The following is a 17,393-nucleotide window of genomic DNA, read 5'->3' on the forward strand; positions in this document are numbered from 1 at the left end:
GCGCCTTTTTTACTTCCAACGGTTATAATATTTATTTTCGTTCTGTACAAGCATAATCCAGCATATAATAATCATTAAAATGGCTTTATGCTTTGAAAAATTCTTATCTGATAAAGCAACAAAGAGAAGAACGCGTAACTCTATCAACAAGCACAACATAGTCATTAAAGACATCAAGGAAGAAGAGATTATCTGCAATTTCAATGAAAAATCTGAAGTTGTCGTGAAAATAATAGAAAGTGAAGTATTGACAGCATCATGTAGTTCCTGTGACAAGTTTTGTGAGCATCAAGAAATAACAGTAAGATTCCTGGCCAGTCAGCCAGGATTAAAAAGGAAAATTGACGACGACGGTAATTTTGGTGACGAAGTTGACAATGTTAAAAGAATTAAATTATCAGAAAATGACGAAAACAGTCTATCTGTGGCTAATATAGTAACAAGTGAGGTCAAATACCCTGAAATTAAAATATCCAAAAAGAAGACGAAAACAAACTTGACTGAAAAGCAACTGGAAGAGATCAATAAAGTCGGTGACAAGCTGAGAATTGACAATTTGATAAAATCCTTTGGCAAAAAAGGCAGCTATGATGAGTTCTACAAATACTGTACCAAAGTCATGTCTGAAAACATGGATCTAATCAAACTAGCTAACAAGTTGACGATAGAGCAGGCTGATACAGACTTATGGCATCAATTGAGAGTTGGTCGAGTTACAGCAAGTCGACTTTACGAGACAACAAGATGTACTGTCAAGAATGGAAGTTTAGTTGATAAATATCTTGGAAAGTCATCTGGATGGTCATTTATGATGATGAGAGGAACAGTCCTGGAAGAATATGTCTTTAAGGAAGTCCAAAAGGAATATCCAACACTAAAAAGATGTGGACTGATTATGTGTCATAAAGTACATCCATTATTTGCAGCATCACCTGACGGCCTACATGATGACTTCGTGCTTGAAATAAAATGTCCAGGAACAGCAAATACATTCCAGCAGTACACAAATCTTGACAAATTGAATAAAAAGTACTTCGCGCAGATCCAGCTTCAAATGTTTGTGACCGGTAAGAGGAAGGCGCTGTTGGCTGTAGCATCACTTGATTTCGAGACAACGAGGAAGATAACAAAGCTGTGGATTGAATATGATGAAGAATATACAACACAAATGATTACGGATGCATCTGAATTTTATGAGCATGCTGTTTATCCTGCCTTAAAACGTAAATTTTTATAATAAAATTTTTTTTATACCTCAATTTGACAATTTTTGGAACTACCTAAATAAATTAATGTTTTTTATGCAAATAAACTTAATCATCCATTGATACTTCCAAAACAGCACCCGAATAGGCAAGATCCCAAAGATGCTCACAATGATGTTTCTGGAACAGTTCCCGTACTGACTTCTCCATTGGAAATTGTCTGAACTTAATCTCACCAAAGCATCGTTTTGGTGCCTTTCCTTCCCAAACTAGTTTACAGGAATTTGGTTCCTCCTTGTTATCAACTGTATCGTCATATGTTCTGACAATATCCTCTTCCCATTTTATTCTGTGCATCATTAATCGACGATACTTTTTCTGTTGCTTTGGTCCACCTTCAACGACCACGACACAGCAGTCACGAAATATGATAACAATTCCCGTCATGAATAGCTGCTTTGCATTTGTTTCAATTTTAAACTTCTTAGATTGGTTACTAAGGTCTTTAATTCTATAGACAGAGACATTAACTCCCATTGACGTGTCTTCCTTTAATTTCTTAATTTTCTTTTCACGTCGCTGCTCGTCTGTTAACTTTCGTGACTGATTGTCCTCCTCGTGGGCTTTTTGTCGTTTAAGCATTTGTTCACGGACATGAGCTTCAATTTTTGTTGGATCTTGTACAGCTTCCGTTCCTAAAACACGCATGAGATTGGAAATTTTAAGTTTTGGCTCTGGTGGATCGATAAGACCGAGACGAATTTTCTCTTGTTCCTCTTTCCATGCTTCACGTCTATTTTGTCGTCTCAACTTTTTGCGTTCTTTTGGTGTCAGGAATACTGGCAAATAAGCTGATCTTAGTGGCTCATTCATTGGTCTTATTTGTACTGGATGTTCAATAAGATTCGTGATTGCTTTTGTTCTAATCTGGATCTTATTATCAATAATCTTATTATAGTCATCAGTAATGACTGAATCCCACCATTCAATTTGAGGAACTTCATCGCTATGGACATCCGTTTTTGGTGCAATTAAAGCAAGTTTGGTGGCACTGCTTATTCCTGTTTTTCGAGCAATTTGTGAGATTTCATTTTGTAGCTTTTCCATTTGAGCTTTCATTCTCATTTGTTCAGCCATTAATTCAAACTTTCCAGGCTCGTGGAATCGAAGTGCTCGTTTTCCTCTAATTGCTGGCTTTATAGCTAGACGTTCATCAAAATATGACAATTCTGCTGTTCTGGCTTCATCTGCTACCTTTTCAGCTTGTTGATGCTTAAAATTTTCCTTCTTTTTAGCACGAATGTTGGCTTTAAGTGTTGGTGTTAATGTCTGGATGTTAATTTCTCGTCCACTTGTGTCTACTGTTCTTCCTTCAGAATCTAAAATCAATGGTCGTGGCTTATCTGATGGTTTTATAGGAATGGCACTTGGAGTTGCAATTCCACTCAGTGTTCCTGCAAGTTTGGCCTGAATCTGCTTCTGTAACTCAGCAATCCTTCGTTGTCTTTCGTCGGAATTCATGTCCAGGACATTTGATGTGTCTGTACTTTCTGATGTAATGTCACTGTTAAGTTTCATAGCTTCAAGCTTTCTTTTACGCTCCTCAATCTGCCGCTGTGCATTTTCCATCATTTGTTTGATCTGAACTGATGTCAAGTTTGCACTGATTTCACTGCCATTACTGGGCGCAGAACTTTGATGATCAGTTTTTTGTTTTTTATTATCTCTACCTTCATCATTCTCATTTGTTCTCTTTTTGGACTTGGATGAATCCCTTCCGAAATCGAAAATTGTGTCAAGTTTGTCTACAAGCTTCATTGCCTTCTTTTCCTCAGTAATCGATGCTAATTTCTTAAAGAATTTATCTTTATCATAGCCGTGATTTAGGCCTCTTTCAAATATTGCCATAATTTTGTCATCAGTTGTTCCAACTACTCGTACGACCATCTTCTCCAAACTTGGACGCAGTTCCTCAATTTCACTTTTTGATAAATTCATTTTTGCAAGGTTAAAATTTTCGTATATAAACGTTTACTAAAAAATACATAAAAATCATAGTTTAATTAAGTATTCAATATTGGATAACAGAATTTTAGTATGAAAAGAGATCAAGTAGCCATGTATTATTATTAAATAGACCGCAAATAGATAATTTGAGGAAATTTTGCTTTAAAAAATTACAATTAAACACTTGGCCTGTTTTAGGTGCTATTTCTGCTTACCTTTTATCTAAAACTATCCAACTCTGTTATATGCTTCCTTCTAGTCCAATTAATTAATTAAATTACCAGCCTTTTTGTGAAAAAATTAGAAATTACCAAATTTTGTTTTGAATGTTTACATGGATTAATCCATCGGATTTAAAATTTGATTTAAATAAATCCAACGGTTTAAATTTGAATTTCTAACGACCGTTATGAACAGTTTGGAAAATTAGACTGCTGAAGCTTAAATATGCATTGTGTATTGCTGTGTATATAATAATATTTATACAAATGTGTACCTAAATGCAATATTGTGTTTATAAATTCTCAGACATGTGATGATTGGTTCCTATTGATCCACTGTGAATCGTAGGGCCAAGGTTCCGGGCTATAACGGCTACTTCTGCTAACTTCTATTGTTGTTGTTCTGCCTCCTTCTCTACTGTTGTACGCCAAGTAATTTTCCTTCTGCCAACACTCCTTTTGCCTTTAACGTTCCAAAACAGTGCTTGTCTCGCAATATCTGTTTCGTGCTTCCTTAAAGTGTGACCGATCCATCCCCACTTTCTTCTTCCAATCTCGACAGCGATGACTTGTTGGTTTGTCATCTTATACAGTTCAGAGTTACTAATGACTTTTCATATTCAAGTTTTCGTCAACAGATGCCTTAGGAAGATTTGTGGCATTTACTATCCAAAAGTCATTAGTAACTCAGACATGTGATTATGAATAATCCATGAAGTTAATAAAGTTCAATATTAGGTAAGATAAATTTCCCTCTTAATTATCTGACTCTAATCATTAAACATTGTCAATCATCTAATTAATTATTCTCAAATGTAATTTAACACCAACAGATTTAGATAAGATGCTGTTTTCATGATATCCTTGTGAAATATCGTACTATGAGGTGTCAATATACAGTTAATCTTGAATCACAATAATTTACCTTGACTATGCGTGACATGTTACCGCCGAACAGGAAATATATTTATCCTGATTGATGAGTTTAATGTGCAACTTCACTTTCATCACCTCTTCAAAAGTCACGGAGGCAGAAATCTGTTATTGTGAGGATATATTTGTCATCTTACAATGTTGATTTGTCACGTATGGATAGAAAGATACAAACTGCTGTAATCTGATTCAGTTGGATGATGAGACAGCATTAGAACCTACCGAAAGGATATTGTAAGTGATCTATAAGATAAAGGAATGAAAAGTTTTAAGAACTAAATTGTTATCTGATGTTAATCAACAAAACTTCCAGAAACAATAACATCAATTAGTTAATTATTCCACAATCCAACCCAATCAGAACATCTATGTTCATATGCATGTAAATCAGGTAAGTGTGAACAAGTTTTAAATCAAATTAAAAATCCATTACAGAAATATTTAAATTTTACATCGGACATCCATCAAATAAACGGTAAATCTACCCGAAAATGGATTCCAAAAAGACTGATTATATCTGTCGAAAGCAATCATGTGCAATTTTACCCAAAACTTGCATCATATAAAGACACCACAAAAAAAGTCAATATATATTCATATTGTCACATAATTTCCGATCAATTGATAGCGATCGATCGTATTCTTGTAACACAATTTTTTATAAGAGAAACTTTTAATCGAGTCGACATCCAATCAACATCAAAAATATATCCCAAAAAGACATCTTTGTAGCATATCAGACCCAGCAATCGGAAAGAAAGTGAAAATAAGATGATGAAATTATGTTAATTTGCATGTCTGATGTTAATCATTAATGCTAGAGAGTTGTTCATTAATGATGTCTAATATTGAGGGATGTTTGGATGGAAGATGTAGAGATGAAGATGTTGTCTATGATTTACAATTGATGAAATGGATAAGAATGAGGTTGATCAGAATTGTCCCCCAGAACTATCAGATCTTGAAGAGGATCCGAGCAGCAGGGTTAGTCACCTCAGTGTAAGGACGTTCTTCGACCGCTTACTCGAGAAGAGATGACTATGACTATATAACTATGTGACCAAAGTTACAAAACAGCCATCTATGACAGGCAAAAACCGTACAATTTTTTGATAATTTGTATGGTTTTGTAAGAATTTGTACGTCTTTTGTCTGTCACAGGTGCCTGTTTTGCAACTCTGTATATGACAATTCTTTGAACTGAGTAAATGAATGCCAAAAGATTAAGAAATTAAGTTTATTTTTTTTATTTTTAAATAAAAAAATTATTAATAATTAAATGCCACCATTTATCAAGCTTCCAATTCCAAGAAGCACAGTCACATGATCGATAATGAACCATCGAGAGGAAAAGCAGGAAAGAGAGTAAAACAAAGTAAAAATTCTGGTTCACCGGTGATGAAATTGCGAGTAATGTAGAACCTGCAATCGTTATGAATGGATAGTAGAGTACACAAGTATTATGGTAATAAAAAGTTGCATTTTGTCTCCGACTGGAATGAAAAGAAAAGAAAAATTCCTGAAATGAGTAGCACGATCTATATATTCAATAATATGTTTTGCATAATTTTGTATCTTCCATCGAATCAGTCTCACTTTCTCAGATAGCCATGCCTCGATCGTAAGTGGTTAATGACTGTTATTTTTATTTTTATTCCTCATGGATTTTTCAATAAATATCGGGAAATATTCAGAAAACCATTTCAGTTTTTGTTCAACTGTTGAAGTGATATAAAGTGTTGACAGCTCGTGTTTAGTGAAAAATTGTGGATTAAAAGAAGAAGACTTTGAAGAAAATTGTAATTTTATTATAGAAATTCCAATAAGTGATTGAAAATTTGTGTGCTAATGCGAGAATTAGTTTAGAAAATAAAAGACATTAAGAATGGATGTAAATGAGTTTCGTGAATTTGGACATGCTGCCATAGAATTTTTGGTGGAATATTTGGAAACGATTCGTGATCGGTTAGTGAAATTTGAAATTAATTAAGATTTGTCGATTTCTTGAGATTTAGACCAAATTTAAAGTTTTGATGTCTTGAATCAATCCGAATCTATTTATGGTTGCGCTACATTACACTGACATGACAGGATTTGACGAGATCGTGAAATTGGGAATACTTATTGATAATGTTGACAATTTATGTTATCTATCCAAAATATTGGATAAGACTAGCAGATATTAAAGTGCTAAATTATTTCCTTGTGGATTCATATTTGAAATCCGAGGCATATTCTGTCTCAAATACTTAATACAGCCAATAACCTTAGAACATCTCCTAAAAGTGACTCAAATAAACCCAAATAATTTTATATCTCATTATCTAGGCCAGTGCTATCAGATGTGGAACCAGGTTATCTACAAGAACATATGCCAACAGAAATGCCAGAACAGCCCGAAAGCTGGCAACAGATTATGGAAGATTTGAAGAACTACATAATTCCAGGTCTTACACACTGGCAATCGCCACGTTTTCATGCCTTTTATCCCTCACAAACATCATTTCCTGCTATCATCGGAGAAATGCTCTCCGCAGGCATTGGTAGGTCACGAGTTTTTTTATTATGCTGTTTTTTATTGACTTTCATTCATCTTCTTTATCTTTATCTTCATTAGGTGTTGTCGGATTTAATTGGGTATGTATAATCACAAGTCGTTTAATATGTAAATTTTTATCGTCGCATTTTCTCAATGGAAAGATCATTTTGATGTCTTTATTTTACCGATCTGCTGATTTTATAAACGAACGCTTATCATAAAAGTGACATCCGAAACGGCTAATAGAGAAATTGAGCTAGATTTTTGGATTTATATTCATCCTAATGGCTTTTTAACATAATTTATTTTAATTTCCTCAGATGTGCAGTCCCGCTGCTACTGAGCTCGAAGTGATCGTCATGGATTGGCTTGGAAAGTTTTTAAATCTTCCAGAGCATTTCCTGCCAAGCGGTAAAGGAAATGGCGGTGGAATCATTCAAGGAAGTGCCAGTGAATCGATCCTTGTTGCTGTTCTTGCTGCACGCGAAGAAAAAGTCCGCGAATTAAAGATTACACGTCCCGATCTCTCAGAAGGAGAAGTGCGTTCTAAGCTTGTTGGATATGGTTCAATACACTCAAATAGTGCCATTGAAAAATCAGGATTGCTTTCAGCAACAAAGATCAGATTACTAGATGCAGATGATACGTCTATTTTACGAGGAGAAACCGTTGAAAAAGCAATTGTAGATGACATTGATAATGGTTTGATTCCATTTGTTTGCATTACAACGATTGGAACGACAGGAACGTGTGCATTTGATAACATGGAAGAAATCGGTCCCATACTTAAGAAATATAACGTTTGGATGCATATCGGTGTGTACTTTGCATAATTAAGCAATTAATTCCGCAATAATTTCATTCATTTTAATTAATTTATTTTATTTCTTCTTCTTTTTCTCCAGATGCGGCATACGCTGGAGCAGCATTTTGTTTGCCCGAGTATGCACACATAAAAAAAGGTGCAGAATATGGTGATTCAATTAATTTTAATTTACATAAATGGATGCTCGTAAATTTCGATTGTGCCGCTATGTGGATTAAAGATGCTGGTAAATTGACAAAATCATTCAATGTCGAGCGCATCTACTTGGATCATAAATATCAAGGTGAATCAAAAGCACCAGATTATCGTCATTGGCAATTGGCACTTGGTCGTCGATTCCGTTCATTGAGAGTTTGGATAACATTCAGAACATATGGTCAAGAATATATCAGAAATTATCTCCGAAAGCATATTAGCCTAGCAGGTATGCTTTTGGATTATGTGAATAAGGATGATCGTTTTGAGGAAACTGGTCAATCACTTGCTTTAGCTTACTTCCGTCTTAAAGGAGATGATAATCTTACACGTCAATTATTAGAAAGAATTGTAGCTCGTAGAAATATTTACTTGGTTCCAGCATTTTATCACAATAAAGTCATTATCAGATTTGTCATTTGTGGTTTAGATCCACAAGAAAAAGATATCGATTATGCATGGAATGAAATTAAAACTGTTACGGATGAGATGTTTGCTGAAATAGAAGCAGAAAAAAGTAAAACTCCTGCAATTGATGAAGTTGATGCTGTAATTGAGAATCTCGAAATCATCGATAAAGTCAATGTAATTACAGACAATTTTGCCAAGAGCATTACACTTTGTGAAGAGAAGACAGTGCATTAAGTGTCATAGTTTCTATAAGATATATCATGTTAAGAGCTTTTTTTTCGTACGCTTTCTTATAATATGGGGTGTAAAAGCTTCTGGTAAGCTTAAAAGCTTATGAAAGCTTCGAGAAAAAAGCTTACTTTAATTTAAATTATTTTTTGTACCGTATTTCAATAAATTTACAAGTTCTCTTTTTTTGTCGATGCTGTAAAATTTTATTATCCATTTTCTTTATAAATTCGTTTGTAAATTAATTAAAAATAAAGAATAACATCTTTAACATAAGAGATGTAATTTCTCTTAAACAAATTGGTCCCCATTATTCACATTTTAAAAAATTTTTATTTTTGTTCATTTAAAACTTCTGTTGCAGCTTCACTGACCTCATTCCATGAGATATCCATATCTTCGGGACGGGTGAATCGTGAACAAACAGCCATACGCAAAAAGTATGTGTCATTAACTTTAGAAGGAACAAGATGAATTTTACCACGTCCATTGATTCTCTTAAGGAGGGCTTCGCTAATTTCATTAGCACCTTTGAGACGGAAGCATACTAAGCCCATTTGAACTTTTGAGAAGATTTCGAAACGTTCATCCTTTCGGCAGCTTTCTTCGAATTGCTGAGCAAATCCAATGTGACGACGAATGTGTGCCTGTAAGTTTTCAACACCATAAAGTCTAAGGACGAACCACAATTTCAATGCTCTGAATCTTCTTCCCAATGGAATTTGCCAATGTCTGTAATCAGGTGCAGATCCTTGTTGGTCGTGTTTGAGATATAATGGATCAACATTGAAGGCATTAACAACCCAGTTTGGATCCTTCAACCACATAGCACTGCAGTCAAAGTTAACCAACATCCATTTATGTGGATTGAAGTTGAATGAGTCAGCGGTTTCAATTCCTTTCATGAGTGGTCTGTACTCTGGGCAGATGAATGCACTTCCGGCATAAGCAGCATCAACATGAATCCAAACATTATAACGATTTCCGACTGGTCCAATTTCATCTAAACGATCAAATGCACAGGTGTTTGTTGTTCCTAATGTAGCGACGGCATAGAATGGAATCAGACCTTCAGCCAAATCTTGCTTGATTGCTTCTTCCAATGTTTCTCCTCTCAACTGCAAATTTTCATCAGCCTTCAAACTTCTCATACGAACACCACCCAAAAGTCCGGCGCGTTCGACTGAGGAATGTGCTTGGTCTAAAATTTAAGCATGATCATTAGATAACTAGTCAAGCATTAATCAAGTTCAGAATACTCACTTGAGCTATAAGCAATCAATTTAGAAACAATTGTGTTGTCATCCCAATCAGGATGTTCTGCCTTTACTCTTTGAATTGTTTTTGCCTTAGCACCAAGTAAAGCAACAAGTGTTGCCTCAGATGCAGTTCCTTGAATTAAATAATCAAAATAAAGAATTATAGATACAATTTTAGAAAGGAATGTAGAAGTTTACCTTGAATGACTCCACCAGCTTTACCTCCTGAACATGCAAGAAATTCTTCTGGTAATCCAATCATTTTACCTAACCAATCAAGCATAACAACTTCAAGTTCTGTACATGCGGGGCTAGCAATCCATGTAAAACCAATACATGCAATTGCGCCACTCAACATATCGGCCACAATTGCTGGATAAGAATTTGCTGTTGGAAAGTAGGCGTGGAACTGGATTTGGAAAGAAAAAACAAGGCAGAAAGAATGTTAAAGAAAGAAGATATACAGGATATATTAGGTAAGAGTAATTAAAGAATATGACATACTCGGGGTGAATGCCAGTGAGTTACTCCAGGCATAATGACACGTTCAATGTCTGCCATAACATCAGTCCAATTTTCTGGTTTATCTGGTGCATTTTCTGGTATGAGTGGACGAAGATATCCAGGTGTAACTGATGGAAGTACTGGTCTGCAATAAATATGAATCATTAAAATTAAAGCTGCTTACATTATGCAGTCTTAGAGGTTGTCGACGATGTTATTTATAGTTGATTGAATTTTGAGTTCATTGAACATATGATTGTTGTAGAGGATTTGATGTAATATTGCAAGTAGTCGGAGATTTATTTAAAATTTATTCAGTCATGTTAGCATGGTTTTTACTTGCAAAACAAATTGTTTTGACCACAAAACTCAACAATGCTGTCATAACGTTCATTTGAGATTTGAATAATATTTATTGTGCATAGTTGAAAACCCCTTTTTGAACAAAAGTTCAATCTGTCATTGAACTCCAAAGAATAAACATCATTGTGAATAAATAAAATTCGTAAAAAGGCAAAAAGTTTCAATTACATTTACACTCTATTGCTGTATCTTAAGGCAGGCCTTTCTTCATAACTGTTCTTATGATCAAAGAATATGATTGAATAAGAGAATTCCAAAAAATCTAAAATCTGACATTTCTGTTCATTAAAAATAGCCTAATTTCCATACTCAACTGCAAGATTCAAGATTTGCTCATAATTCTATAGAAGGTCATTTGACCATAGATTGATCCTCGTATATTACGTAGTCGACGATACAGGTTTAATAGCCATAATTTCTAGATTCTTATTATGAATCCACACATCATTCTGTGTATAAATAATAATAGCAATTTTCTGTTTCATATAAAGACAATACTGTAGGGTACAAAAACAAATTGGAGTCATTATACTCAGTTTATTAAAATTTCAAACACTTGTTTGGTATGTATAGTTAGAGAAACGTAATGCAAACTCACAAAAAAACTAAATAAACTGGTTTATATCTGTTATTCTCTTTTAAACAGTTAAAAAAAGTTTCTTATTGCAAGAATTCATGGTGAAGGACAAGTCAGCAATAGTTGTAAAAGAAGTAAATGTATATTGAACTTAATATTGCTATAGCGAAACTATATAGCTTATGACCTTCGAGTGAATATAGAGAGCAGAACTTGTTGTGTCTAAATTTGAGTTTCTAATAAAAATCATTGAACATAAGCTGAGTTGTTCCGGTTCCGTTTTACTAAGTACATTAATTAATTTACAGTTCAATTTACACAAAATTAATTCAATGCATTTTTCATTAAGTTATTAGCAGTATTTTGCGATCATTAAAATGTCATACATTTAATAAACCGGCACATGGTTGAAAATGCAGTACCAAGGTTAAAAGCATTATTGCCTGTGCAGGCATTATTAAAGCTAAAGAAACTGCAATATATGTTGGCATAGTTCCAGTTGGACGATATTACAAGAATCATTTTTGCTTTAAATATTAATTAAGTCTCATTTTCACTTTTTAAGCAGATATGATTAAACAATCAATGATCAAAAGCTGATGACGTTTGGTAAATCCAATCGCATGAGAGACACGAGAAACTTGTTTATACGGTTTATTATCATTTCCAATAAAATCAATTCTCATATTCTTCTCAATTTTGTCGCTTGCAGGGAATAATTAATATGATGATTCAGTCTGTATTCGACTGGGATTTTTTTGTATTTTATTTCAACGAATAAGAAATTCTTTGAGGAGACTGACTCACAGAGTTGGCATGAGATTGATTTAAATGCGTTCAATTGGGGATATACCCAGTAGAAAGCTATTATGAATTAAAATGAGATTGATTATTGAAATATTTTATAGTTATGGCTTATTTAATTCTAGTATTTTGAAACTTTATGCAATAATTAATCAACCCATGCAGTTTCACCATTTTTATTGATTATTTTGTGAAGAAATTATAGCTTGTAATTAGAAAAATAAGTAGACAGATTAAAATGGAACAGTCTAACGGTAATTCTCCGTACGTCTAATTTATAGGAGGACGTTTGTACGAAATATCTCAATTTAATAGACAAAAATTAATATTATGGATACCTGAACAGCAAAATATTAACGATTAGACTCAAAGTTGCCCTTAAACTGTGTCTTTCAGAGTAATTACTTGAGAATGTGACAATTCTAACTTTTAATGCAGTATTTTAGGTTTAAATTCCTTAATTTAGAGCTAGTCTAATGTTTTTGTCGTTATTGCTTTGTATTTTATAGAGATAAATATAATACTCAGTCATATACGTAGTCTACTGTCCATTTCTAATTAAAAACATCGTCTAATGATTGTTTAACGACTGAGAGTGCGCGCCAGACCACTTAGTAGACCTACAATCTATAGTGAAATCAGAACTACTCCTTTAATGACATTCCTTCATAAATTCGTCTACAAATAAAGGGCTGTCGAGTCTCGAACCCTTGGATTCCATGGGTTGGTATTGCAATGATTAGATACCAAATTACTTAATCATTCTGCCGCGACGCACTTCGAATCACTATTTGTTTTCCCAACTATAATATTCTATATAACAATCCAGAGCGGGAGGTCTTTACCTAGCCAACCAGCTCTGTTTCATTCACAAAAAATCACAAAACCATTAAATTTCGAATTTATCGAGAGCAAGCATTATTCGGCAATCTAACTCACGACTGAATACATTTAATTTGAGATATTTTTTGCTAATTTCACAATCAATCATAAGCGCAGATAAGAACAAATAAATCACTGATTACACCTCTGATTGCTATAATATAACTTAACTGCATTACCAAAAAAAAACTTGATTCACTTCTTACCTATCACGTATATTTTCCAAATAATTTGCAATGTAATCGACCATTGACTTGGCAAAATCTTTAAATTCAGGTGCTTCCATGTCGATCTAAAAATGTTTAATTGTTAATTTTTGGGCAATTAATATGATTGTACTTGAGATTAAGATTAAAGAAATCATAAAAAAGGTTTTGCATGCAAAGTTAAACGAATACCTACTTAACAAAAAAAAGTTATATTGAATGTTAATTACTCACAGATTCTAGTGGTTTTGTGTTTTTACAATCCATGTTTAACAATCTTTTTATGTTAGTAGTGCAAGAAACAAAAATATATATTTTTAATTTTGTGAGAAAATTGCCGTCACCTTGAAATTTTTTATTTTTTAATACTGATTCTCTCGATTTTTTAAGCTGAGAACAACTCAACTGCGACACTTGATTTATTCTGTATCGAGTTTGTTAGACGAAAATTATTAAGAGTCACTTATCACATCAGTATGATCTTAATTACTGTCAGCAATTTATCTTATCGAACAATTACTTTCATTCACGTGAAAATTTGTTATACTTACTTAATTCCTTCAAAAACTAATAGGTATAATCAACAACTTAAACTAATATTTTATTAATTCAATTAATCAGCACACAATAGATGCTTATTGTTATCTAATAAATTAGGTATTAAATGATGAGTTAGCCCTTTATTGCCGTAATATAGATGATAATACTTCCACTACACAACCTTCACCAAATTTACACTAAAAAAGAATAGAACAAACTAAAATTATTGATACTAACGAAGTGAAGTATACAACATAAATGTTGAAAAGTAACTAAAGCTTTATGCTGACTGTGACTGTGTTTTTATATCAAGCACAGATTCATATTGAGTGGGAAAAGAAAATGTATATAAATGTAGCAACCAGGGGTGCTATACAAAGCTCTTCTAACTCCGTTTTCTCTGAGAGTTTGTGATTGTTCTCTTCAATAGAGTTTTTGTGGATTTTTTTTGTTTTATTTTGTGAGTAAATTTGTTATGGTATGGGCGATTTTTTGCTTATGATAAAGAATGTTTGCAGTGATGAGAATCGCAAAAGATTGGGTCTTGTTTTGAATATGAAACATTTTGATTTTAACAATCCAAATGAATTTGAATTTTTTATAACAATTTTCAAACAAATCGAAAAATTCTGGAATGCTATCGTGACTGTACTGATCTTTATCATTTCAACAACACACAGTGTTGTCAACAAATGACCGAAACCATACGAAAGATTGATACAGATTTACGGTTTGGTTCCTAACCACTCGTACACAGAGGCCTTTCTCTTGCACTGGCAGATTTGTCTCGATTAGACACTCCAAGTTCCATTCTGCTTAGATATCATATGTCTCAGTGACCAGTTCACCCTAGATCAATGGTGGGCAACCTATGTGTCGCCAAAATTTTTCAGAAATGTCATGAGCCGTGTGCGGTTCGGTGTAAGCTTATCATAATGGTGTAAAGCGAAAGAGAAAAGGTTGCCCACCACTGCCCTAGATCTTTTTTGATAAAAACTATGTGGCAAGCAAGCAAACAATAAAATTCATAAAATATCAGGTAGTGTAAATAAACCGTATCTGCATACATTGAAACGTCACATTGAATTCACCTCTTGACTCTAAGTATAGTTCAGTTTTGGCGCCGGAGTGGCAGAACATAATTATGATTAGTCTATTAAGCATTTGAGCATATTATTTGTAAAGTGACCATGGACATCCAGATATCCCGATCGGCACAAATTGAAATGTTGCCACCACGGCGACGACTCGGTCGTATACTTAAAGCCAAGTGGCTGCCACTTGGCGAAAACAACCGAATTTGCCAAGTGGCAGCCACTTGGCTTTAAGTATACGACCGAGTCGTCGCCGTGGTGGCAACATTTCAATTTGTGCCGATCGGGTATGTATTCTCTAGAGCAATGATGGAATTGCCCTGAACCATCTGTCTTGTATAGCTTTGGTAGATGCTTACAACAAAGGCTTGCCGCAAAAAAGGAGAACCAAGGTATGCCACAAAATAGTAAAGGTTGTGCACCACTAATCTAGAGCAATTAACGGATAGTCCATTTCCTATTAATATTCCAAAATGTTATCCAAAACTGCATCTCATCCACTCCAAAATCCCTTAAATACTCTTCAAAGTTCTACGCACATTCACTAACACACATCCAAACAATTACAAGTACTTCAAAGTTGAAATCTCTTGAATCTCAAACCAGCATAATGTTATGGACATATGAGGAAATGAAAAAAAGCCTCACACCACCACTGGATGTGAGTATACTTGGGATACACATCGCATATATATACGAGAACAATTCTACAAGTGGCATTATATGTCTCTCCCATATTCTCCATTCCACTATGTACTTATGTACACTAAATATGTTACTATAGAGAATAAATCAGATTTGTGATTCAAGGAGGAGAAAAAAAGCATGAATGAGAATAGAGATTTATTTATTCAGTGCGAGAGTCAATCCATTAAAAGATGGAAATTTCTTATTTTTATTAGTTCCATTTCTTGTTCTTCTTGCCTTCTTTTCTTGAGTGAATTGAAAAAAAGAAAAAAATGCTTTGTGGGGGATGAGAAGGAAAATAGAAAAACACGCTTTTAAAAAAGACTAAAAAACTTAAAAAAAATGTTCTAAAAAGTAGGAAATAAAAAAATAAAATCACGCTTCTTAAATAAAACATAAAAAATAATAAAAAAAATTTGAAATTAAGAAAAGAAGCTAAAATATTTTTCCAAAATATTCTTGTGTAGTACAAGAACAATATGACTTAAAAGCGTGGGGCGAAATTCCTATGCATTTAACACTAACTTCTTCTTTCGAACGCCCCACGCTTTTAAGTCATATTGTTCTTGTACTACACAAGAATATTTTGGAAAAATATTTTAGCTTCTTTCTTAATTTCAAATTTTTTTATTATTTTTTATGTTTTATTTAAGAAGCGTGATTTTATTTTTTATTTCCTACTTTTTAGAACATTTTTTTTAAGTTTTTAGTCTTTTTTAAAAGCGTGTTTTTTAAAAGTTTTTTTTAACGTTTTTTTTTATTTACTACTTTTTAGGACATTTTTCTTTTAAGTTTTTTAGTCTTTTTTAAAAGCGTGTTTTTTAAAAAGTTTTTTTTTAACGTTTTTTTTTAGTCTTCTTTAAAAGCGTGTTTTTTAAAAAGTTTTTTTTAACGTTTTTTTTTTATTTACTACTTTTTAGGATATTTTTTAGTCTTTTTTAAAAGCGTGTTTTTTAAAAGTTTTTTTTAACGTTTTTTTTTATTTACTACTTTTTAGTCTTGTTAATCCAAGGAAAATATTTATTAAACTATTTTTCTACAATCAACAGAAATGTACAGTTTTCTTAGATGCCTTCACTCGCTTCGCTCCGTTCAGGTCGCAAAAATTTGTGAGCTTCGCTCAACCAAGTCCGAACTGCGTTCGAACTGATTAAGTTCGAGCTTCGCTCGAACTATTTTTTTACTTACGATAATCCATGTAGTTTTCTTACGTGTTGGAAAATTTTCACGCCTTCACTCGCTTCGCTCCGTTCAGGTCGCAAAAATTTGTGAGCTTCGCTCAACCAAGTCCGAACTGCGTTCGGACTGCTTAAGTTCGAGCTTCGCTCGAACTATACGATAATCCATGTAGTTTTCTTACGTGTTGGAAAATTTTCACGATTCAAGGAGGAGAACTATTTTACTAAAAAAGCTTACGTGTTGGAAAATTTTCACGCCTTCACTCGCTTCGCTCCGTTCAGGTCGCAATAATTTGTGAGCTTCGACGTTTGAACTGATTAAGTTCGAGCTTCGCTCGAACTTTTTTTACTTACGATAATCCATGTAGTTTTCTTACGTGTTGGAAAATTTTCACGCCTTCACTCGCTTCGCTCCGTTCAGGTCGCAAAAATTTGTGAGCTTCGCTCAACCAAGTCCGAACTTCGTTCGAACTACCTAAGTCCGAGCTTCGCTCGAACTATTTTTTACTAGCGATACTACATGTAGTTTTCTTACGTGTTGGAAAATTTTTACGCCTTTACTCGCTTCGCTTCATTCGTCCGACTGTTATTAAGTCACAGTAGTGTCGGACTGCACTCAACTTCGCTTCGCTTCGTTCGTCCGACTGTTATTAGGTCACAGTAGTGTCGGACTTCACTTCGCTTCGCTTCGTTCGTCCGACTGTTATTAGGTTAGTTCGTCCGACTGTTATTAG

The 17,393-nt window shown here is 33.8% G+C and overlaps 4 protein-coding genes across 6 annotated transcripts; 2 read left to right on the forward strand and 2 right to left on the reverse strand.

Moving 5' to 3' along the window:
* Window positions 1-34: 34 nt before the first annotated feature.
* On the forward strand, window positions 35-1,275 carry LOC139087467 (uncharacterized). Its single transcript, XM_070636273.1, has one exon. The coding sequence runs from the start codon at window positions 80-82 to the stop codon at window positions 1,235-1,237; it is 1,158 nt and encodes a 385-aa protein (XP_070492374.1). The 5' UTR covers window positions 35-79; the 3' UTR covers window positions 1,238-1,275.
* Prp3 (pre-mRNA processing factor 3) lies at window positions 1,044-4,037 on the reverse strand. Of its 2 annotated transcripts, XM_070636272.1 has the most exons (3): window positions 3,428-4,037; window positions 1,281-3,239; window positions 1,044-1,215 (listed from the first exon to the last, which is right to left on the reverse strand). In XM_070636272.1, exon 2 carries the CDS (start codon window positions 3,201-3,203, stop codon window positions 1,314-1,316), a length of 1,890 nt encoding a protein of 629 aa, XP_070492373.1. In that variant the 5' UTR covers window positions 3,204-3,239; window positions 3,428-4,037; the 3' UTR covers window positions 1,044-1,215; window positions 1,281-1,313. The 2 variants fall into 2 exon arrangements, with proteins under 2 accessions (XP_070492373.1, XP_070492372.1); XM_070636271.1 differs by having other exon boundaries at window positions 1,045-3,239.
* Window positions 4,038-6,067: 2,030 nt separating this feature from the next.
* On the forward strand, window positions 6,068-8,769 carry amd (alpha methyl dopa-resistant). The gene is made up of 5 exons (XM_070636218.1): window positions 6,068-6,331; window positions 6,695-6,909; window positions 6,984-7,003; window positions 7,226-7,721; window positions 7,811-8,769. Exons 1-5 carry the CDS (start codon window positions 6,252-6,254, stop codon window positions 8,569-8,571), a joined length of 1,572 nt encoding a protein of 523 aa, XP_070492319.1. The 5' UTR covers window positions 6,068-6,251; the 3' UTR covers window positions 8,572-8,769.
* Ddc (aromatic-L-amino-acid decarboxylase) lies at window positions 8,743-14,009 on the reverse strand. Of its 2 annotated transcripts, XM_070636219.1 has the most exons (7): window positions 13,712-13,911; window positions 13,395-13,437; window positions 13,161-13,246; window positions 10,329-10,473; window positions 10,023-10,233; window positions 9,829-9,957; window positions 8,743-9,766 (listed from the first exon to the last, which is right to left on the reverse strand). In XM_070636219.1, the coding sequence occupies exons 2-7, from the start codon at window positions 13,425-13,427 to the stop codon at window positions 8,898-8,900; spliced, it is 1,473 nt and encodes a 490-aa protein (XP_070492320.1). In that variant the 5' UTR covers window positions 13,428-13,437; window positions 13,712-13,911; the 3' UTR covers window positions 8,743-8,897. The 2 variants fall into 2 exon arrangements, with proteins under 2 accessions (XP_070492320.1, XP_070492321.1); XM_070636220.1 differs by lacking the exons at window positions 13,395-13,437; window positions 13,712-13,911 and adding an exon at window positions 13,938-14,009.
* Between the last annotated feature and the right edge of the window lie 3,384 nt (window positions 14,010-17,393).

Source organism: Chironomus tepperi, unplaced genomic scaffold (assembly GCF_022539635.2).
Source record: "Chironomus tepperi strain 1889 unplaced genomic scaffold, CSIRO-AGI_Ctep_v1 contig_123, whole genome shotgun sequence".
Taxonomy (NCBI): domain Eukaryota; kingdom Metazoa; phylum Arthropoda; class Insecta; order Diptera; family Chironomidae; genus Chironomus; species Chironomus tepperi.